Below are 7,612 nucleotides of genomic sequence, written 5' to 3' on the forward strand. Positions count from 1 at the left end.
ATGAACCAACCCTTTAGTCCCGATTGGTGCCACGAATCGGGACTAATGGGCATCGCACCCTTTAGTCCCGGTTCGTGGCACCAACCGGGGCTAAAAGGTCCAGACGAACCGGGACAAATGGCCCACGTGGCCCTGGGCGCACGAACCGGGACTAATGCCCCCATTAGTCCCGGTTCTAGACTGAACCGGGACTAATGGGCTAACCCGAGGTGGACCAAAGCCCTCTTTTCTACTAGTGATAGGTAAAGATATGTCACATGAATCTGAATCAAAGCCTTACTAATCCTTACTAGCAGTATTTTTGGATCGGTTGGCATATCTGGCGAACGTTCGCCACAAGAGATGGCATCTGCCAACGTTCGTCTGACAGTTTCAGTATATTTCAGGGAACTACGTTGCTTTTTTTTTTTGCAAAACTGCCATGACATTTCTTTTTATTTTGAGTGTAAAAAGGCCATCCAATCTGCACCGTAGGATCAAGATCGTGTGGCAGCTTAGGCGTTCGCTGGCAGTTGCTCCCCGGCGAACGTTCGCGAGTTACTATTTCCGTTATTGGATACGGAGTACTACGTAAAATATTAGTACTCCTAGGATTGATTTTACTGTGGGTCCCCTCCCCTCTGATATCCAACCATGTATTGACACCTCACAATCCCGTCAGAATTCGTCTCTCACGGTCTCACGTCTGTTCTCTATTCGACTGCTTAATTAGGTCGAGCCGCCTCCGCCGTCTTTGGGCCCTTCACCGGCGCCGCCCCCGGCCGCCGGCTCTCCTGGCCACCGCTGTTTTCGTTCTCCGAGTCTCCGACGTCTTCTCGCAACCACTACCGTCCTTGGATTCTCGCGGCAGATTCATCCCCTCGCCCGCTCCTGTGAATCTCCCGTGCTGTACAAGGTATAGCCTGCTTTCTGAATCTCCAACGCCCACACACACACATGCGTTTAGATCTTGTTACTACTTGAAACCTAGCTCGATTATTTTGCATTCTTAATTTATGGCCCATGTTGCCGCTGACTACATTAGATTCCATCTTATCAGGATCAATTGATGATTCAGTAGCAAGCTACCGGTAATATATAGTAGCCGGGTATCGCCGATAATCCAAGGCCTCGCGCATTGTTTGCTGTTGGCTCTTGCTATGATGCCTTGCTTTCTTATGTAATCTTAGTTCTAAGCAGGCTACTTTTATACAGTTTGCATTCATGCATGATGCTCTCGTTCCAGGAGGCATAAAGAGATCTTTTTATTTGGTGCTGATGTACTCCCTCCGTTCCTAAATGTAAGTCTTTGTAAAGATTTCACTATAAACCGCATACGGATGTATATAGATGCATTTTAAGTTTAGATTCATTCATTTTGCTCCGTATGTAGTCCACCTAGTGAAATCTCTACAAAGACTTATATTTAGGAACGGAGGGAGTATATAAGTGGAGATGCAACTTGTCATAGCCCTATACCGGCCACTTGATAGTACTATTTATACAGAACGTTAACTGTAATCCAGTCTGTATTTTGAAGAACCTCCATAGAGTTGTTCACTCGTGTCAACGTGTGATCAGAGGCTGTAGGCTGTGCTGTCTAACATTATGGTGATGTGAATCCGAACTCTTAATTAACTATATGTCTAAATCAATCATGTTTCTATGTTCTTCCAATAGCTATGGCCTCTTTTGAGTATTATACTATTTGGAGCTCAGCGATGATGTTCTCTCTTGTTTTGATACCTAGTGTTGCTTCCCGTGTGTTGATCAGAGATGGAGAAGGAAACTTCTGAGGCCGATGATGCGGGCCCTAGTTATCCTGCAAACCTGCCAATTACGGACATTCTTGCAGAATTCCGTGACATCCCCTTCTATACGAATAAATGCAAGTATCCCTGGGAGGAAGATGAGGAGGAGATTAAGGCGAATGAATACGATGGAATAGATTATAATAAAATGTCGGGCAAACCGTGGTCACCCATGCCGCATACTAGATCGAGAAAGGGAAGGAGGCGAAGAGGAATCAATGCTGCTGATCACCAACAAGGGGAATGACGTGACAACATGGCATCTACTTTGGATGCGAGTCTCGAGGAGAAGGTGGATTCACCGCAGCCGCTCTTCACCAGTGACGAAGTTCTTCGTGTTCGTTTGGACATGTACCATCTGAATGAGTCTCAAAATTCCGAAGAGGGCCTCTTCAATTGCCAGGCAGCCAAGGAGGAGCTACGTGTCGACTTCACTCTTACCAGGACATACTTCTATCATGCCATCCATGATGGCATCAAAGCAAAGTCCTATCCGCACTTCTTCCACCAATTTACTGGGGAGGTTGGTACACATCTAGATCTTTCCTCCAACTACCGCTTAATTTCATATATGCATCGCTTGAATGTAATGTACCGCATCTCGAGTCTTAGCTTTCTATGTTTTTTGTGTTGGCAGTATTCCTCTCCATGTTGTAATTATATTGAACCTACCACCCTGGATGGTGATTTGCAATACATTGAGTTTTTTGACAAGCTAATGGAGTCAGCGAGGTATAGAGAAACCAGGCATGGGGTGCTTGCTAAGGCTATCGTCCTGGCAAATAAACTTTTCAATAAAATGCTATTTTTCCAAATTAAGATTGCTGTCGATGAGTGCTTAAAACTCATGGAGCATCTGGAGAAGATGGGGCAGAGGCATGAGTTGTATTACTATGTTGTGCATGAAGTTCTCATTGAAAGAAAGGACCGTCAAGCTATTATCGATCAAATCCGGGAAGGAAAAGTTCAATTGGTCTACGATCTTACTGAGTTTGGTGGTCTAGATTTGGAGGATTGTGAATCTACTGTACAAGATACGGTACTGGTTCACATGTATTATTACCATCCATTTAATATTTGTTTACACAGAATATTACAAATTATGGAGTTAATTGTTTTGCATATACTTTTCAGGTTGATCATCTTATTGATCTTACTGGTGCTAAGGTAGCTTCTTTCAAAGCTTATCACTTATTTATTTTCCCAACAAGAGCAAATGACCCTTTTAGTCGATAGCGTTCTTCTGATGTTATTTTGTGTTTCCTCCATAGCATTCAACACTTTGCTCAAACAACTCTTTTGCCATGGTCTCGTGTTTTTAGCATGAATTTATCTTGTCAAGCGATTTGAGCTATTTATTCATGAAAATTAAAGCAAAACATGTATATGTTTGGTTTGCTTGGTGTAGTGCCAACTTTTGCCTTGGCAAGCCAATAATGGTTTCCACTTGGTTTGGCACTAACATTTGGCAATGCCCCAAAAGTTTGGTAAGGCTTGTCTAATGTTGATAGCAAACCAAACAGACCCTATGTTCCTGATGAAGCCTAATTCCTCCATAGAACAAATTTCTAGGCTCTGTTATGTTTAAAAAGAAAACATTTGGCTATCATATCTTCTGATTAATATGACTCTTTTAATTCCTCCAATGTACACAATGCCTTTCCTGAAAACTCCCTATAAGATCAGGCATTGTGTACATATATCCTTAGAGGAGATGTGAAAATACATAAGAGTAGCACTTCGTGGCAATTCTATCTTTGAAGTGGCCTTTTGTCAGAGCTATCTTTTGTTGGCATTTAGTTCCTCGCAACCTATTTATCATTTAAGCAGAAGCTAAATTTAAATTGGGATCTAGCTGTACACTTTCAAACATTTGACGCGTGAGGATTGAAAATGTACTTATCATAACAAGCTTTTCAGATTATTATTTGGTGGAAATTGAGATATCATATTAATAATTAACCCTACAATTTGAAAAATTGGCTTTGAACAAATAATCTTAAATCCATGCATACCTATGCAATTCATCTATTTGCTCAAATTTCTCTGTATTTGCATATTATTGTCTGTTTATGATTTGGAAATATTCTAATTCAATTTTTGTTGCGTATAACAAAACACAGTCACCTCCAAAGAAAAGCATCAAGGACGGTACCTACAAAAGGATTATCTGTAACGAGGTCGATAAGCTGGTAACTAAGTTTTGTTTTGTAAAATCTCTTGACTTTTTGTAGTGCTATAAGGGTTCATAAGCAGTGCCGTTAATATTTTCTTCCCTCTTTTCCCCATCACAGTTTCCAAGTGATATTGAGCTTTATACACATTTTCTCAAGAAGAAGATGGAAACCGCCGAAGAGCACAACGTGATACCCAAGGCAAGCTTATAATTTGGACATAAGAAAGACATTCTTGCTCTTGCTCGACATCTTTTTTCTAACAGTAATTTCTCTTTGCTCATTTTGAAGGGAACTTGTGAACATCTTGGCCGTTTATGTTCCTTTGACTCGAGAGATAAGAAACTAGGGATAACTAAGTGTATCACCTGCTATTGCTCAGTAAAAGGCTTCGCTTATCCGACTGCTGAAGGGGCGCGGAGAAAGATATAGAGGTGGTTAGGCGAGGTCTTGGACTTTGACATTGGAGCAAGCTGATGCTTTGGTTGTTTGAGGCGAGGTCATTTCAATCTATTCAGAATTGGGCCAGTGGCTTAGAACATTTCTGTTTATGTAATTTCCGGCCAGTAACAGGCTGTATTAATTATTGCATTGTGTACTGTACCATCAGACTTGAGGAATTTTGGCATCTTGAAGATAGAATGAAATATATGTCGTCTGAATCAGAGCCTTACTAATAATTGCCAAGCTGTTAGTTCCCATGAACTAATATTATATACTTTATATATTTAGCGATAAAATGGTATCCTCTTGAGCGGCTTACCTGTCCACCTCGTAGCTTGACGCCAACAGCCCGACCGTTCTCGATCAAAATCTTCTCCACATGAGAATTAAGAGCAAGTCTTCCACCGAACTTTTCGATACCCCGTACGAGGGCATCGATTATCGCTCCACTCCCGCCCAGAGGGTACTCCAGCTTGCATCCTGGCTTGTACCATTCTGCAAACATATAAACCTGACATTGTAGTTAGACCAAATGATGAACACAAATCTTCACAATTATGTACTTGAAAATATATAGGCGAGTTTCAAGGGAGTGTTCAATAGAGCCGCAAATGATTAATTAGAGGTAAAGGTTGATTTGATGTGGAAAAGATAAGTCTCGCGAGTTGCAAAATCTAATGGATCCAATGCCAAATATTCGGACACGAATTTATCCAGGGAGCAGGGGTCTGTGTCATGAACCATATAGCAGATGAATGCCATCCACGACTTAAACATTACATAGAAAACCTATAGAATTGTGTCACAAGATGTGGCTGTAGTTTAGTGGTGAGAATTCCACGTTGTGGCCGTGGAGACCTGGGCTCGAATCCCAGCAGCCACACATTCCATCTTTTTTTATTTTTTCCTTTCTATAAGAAAAACAGAAATAAAATCAGTTCTGTTTTTGTACATTATAAAATTACTACTGGTTTAGGGCCAGGAACAAACAAATAGAGACTGTGCACCAATTTATTTCATTTTATTTGACTCGCACAACACACTGTGGCTTCTACTTTCCAGTACAGTTCATTTTCATGCATATGATGATCAGGGCATGGATTTATTTTGGAAAAGCACTGAAGTGAAACAGGATAATGAACCTGGTGGAAATTCATCAGCTTACCATTTCTGCAGAAAGCGCGCTGTCGGATTTGACGCCGGCGAGCAGAAAGCACAGGAGGTCGATCCAGTTCCGGACAAAGGGGTTTTTCAGCTCCAGCGAGTCGACAATCTCCGAGAACGGGCGTAGCAGTTTCGTGGCGCCTAGGGCTCCCCGAGGCCCCATTTTTATCAAGGACTGCAAGAGAGAAGGCGCGTATCTGCCAGCTGCTGTCGAAAGGATGCCCAGATCGCCTCGGATGGAGAGCGGAGGCAGAGCCATCGCAGCTGCAGATATCGGAATAACCGCATCCTGAGATCGTTTTTGATACCGTGTTAGCAGAGGTTTCAATGGTAGTACATAACAGTAACATGGTAAACTAATCTTGGCCTCACATTTGAATCATGACAGTTCTATAAATTTACATGATACTACTTGTTTATATATGCTATACACAATGCACAAAGAGGCAATTGATTTACCCATTTGGCATCATGTGTTTTTTCAGAAGTTCAGTAGGTACAGCTAGACAGACATGTACTAAGAAACTGAATATCGAATGCAGGGAACTCACTAGAAGCTTTTGCCACTCCCGGGTCGCGTCAAGGCCAACATAAGTCTCAAGGTCCTGCAAGAAAATCACTATTATGACCTGAGCATTCGAATTGGATACAAACAAAGGGTAACATACAACATCAAACAAAGTGCACTACTAAGTTTCATAGGTAGTAGAAAGCAGCCAATTGTAAGTCATGCTTATTAGCAAATTTCAGTCTCATCCGGAACAATTCACTGCAAATTAACAAAGATCCTGGCATGTGCTACAAGTTAACTGAACCTTGAGGAAATCAGTCGGTCCTATCCGCGACTCGAACTGTCCTTCGGGGACATGCACCATCCAGGAGTCATACGAGGCGCACGGGACCGATTCGCCTAACGCGTCGAGGACCTGCAAGGTCAGCAGAATCATCATTATATTGCATCAGACAGGCCCCGAGCTCTCACCACAATTTCTGCATTTAGTACAGACAATTCTGTTCTGTTGATTAGTTCAGTTCAGTTCAGACAGTTCATTTCTCTGAAAGAAACTCCCAGTTGAGTTCTGCTCTGTTGGTGTTTGCAGAGGAAGCAATCAATGGAGGTGGAGGGTGACCTGGGCGAGGGGGTTGGCCTGGGGCCCTCTGGACTGGAAGCCGGAGAAGAGCGAGGGGCCGGAGTCGAAGTGGAACCCCTTGACGTCGAACGAGTGGGCCGCGCCGCCGGGCCGGTCGTGGCTCTCCAGCACCACCACGTCCTGCCCGTACCTCGCCAGCAGCCCCGCGCAGCAGAGCCCCCCGAGCCCGCTCCCGATCACCACCACGTCCGCCTCCGGCCTCCCCGCCACCCTGAACCAAACGACGACGGCCGAATTGATTGCCTGCGAGCTCGGATACGGCTCGAACGGCGAAGAGCCGGTGCGAGTGGTGGGGCAATGATTAATACGTACCCGGGTGACGAGGGGCCGGCGGGTGCGGCCACCGCCCGGCAGCGCGCGGCGGCGCCGACACGGCGCGGCACTGGAGCGGCGGCGGCTGCGGCTGCTGGGCGCGCGCGAGGCTGGCGGTTGCCGCGTGGCGGAGGGCGCGGCGACGGGGAGGCCAGCGCGGAGGAAGCCATCTGGGCCGGCGGTGTCGTGTCGCCGGTGACGCGCGCGGCAATGTCACGAGTTCGGGTGGGGAAGAGGGAGCTGGAGTGGAGCTCGTGAGTGAGGCAGCGGCTGGTTACACGTGGCGCTTCAGCAGCCTCTCTCCCCTTGCGGCTGAGATCTCTCGCCTCTGCTCCTCCTAGTTGGTTTGCGTAATCTGCCACGAGAAATGAAAAACTATTTTTATTTAAAAATAAATAAAGCTGTTTAACGAGAATAAAGAATGATTTTTTTTACAAGAAAACAGTTTAGCAAGCCACCAGAAACACAATGGACTGAAGTAACAGTCCGCGGACCTATCAGTTTCTCGCAGTCTACAGAATGGGCACAAATACGATTGAAAATATCCGCCGCACCATGATGGTTTTTATGAATGCGT

At 44.6% G+C, this 7,612-nt stretch overlaps 1 protein-coding gene and 1 non-coding gene across 5 annotated transcripts in view; one reads left to right on the top strand and one right to left on the bottom strand.

Moving 5' to 3' along the window:
• Positions 1 to 7,262, bottom strand: part of LOC119312782 (prolycopene isomerase, chloroplastic-like) — a 12,378-nt gene extending 5,116 nt beyond the window's left edge. For 3 of the 4 annotated variants that reach the window (XM_037588543.1, XM_037588542.1, XM_037588541.1), the window contains exons 1-6: positions 7,036 to 7,261; positions 6,703 to 6,934; positions 6,388 to 6,498; positions 6,124 to 6,177; positions 5,574 to 5,861; positions 4,728 to 4,919 (exon numbers count right to left, since the gene is read on the bottom strand). In XM_037588543.1, coding sequence (XP_037444440.1) covers positions 4,728 to 4,919; positions 5,574 to 5,861; positions 6,124 to 6,177; positions 6,388 to 6,498; positions 6,703 to 6,934; positions 7,036 to 7,205 — 1,047 coding nt within the window. In that variant the 5' untranslated portion in view covers positions 7,206 to 7,261. Of the gene's footprint in view, positions 1 to 4,727; positions 4,920 to 5,573; positions 5,862 to 6,123; positions 6,178 to 6,387; positions 6,499 to 6,702; positions 6,935 to 7,035 lie in introns of all 4 variants that reach the window. The other variant, XM_037588544.1, reaches the window with a different exon arrangement.
• Positions 5,220 to 5,291, top strand: TRNAH-GUG. Its single transcript has one exon. It is a non-coding gene; the product is annotated as a tRNA-His (tRNA).
• Positions 7,263 to 7,612: the final 350 nt, after the last annotated feature.

The sequence above is a fragment of the Triticum dicoccoides genome, chromosome 5B, assembly GCF_002162155.2.
Source record: "Triticum dicoccoides isolate Atlit2015 ecotype Zavitan chromosome 5B, WEW_v2.0, whole genome shotgun sequence".
Taxonomy (NCBI): Eukaryota; Viridiplantae; Streptophyta; class Magnoliopsida; order Poales; family Poaceae; genus Triticum; species Triticum dicoccoides.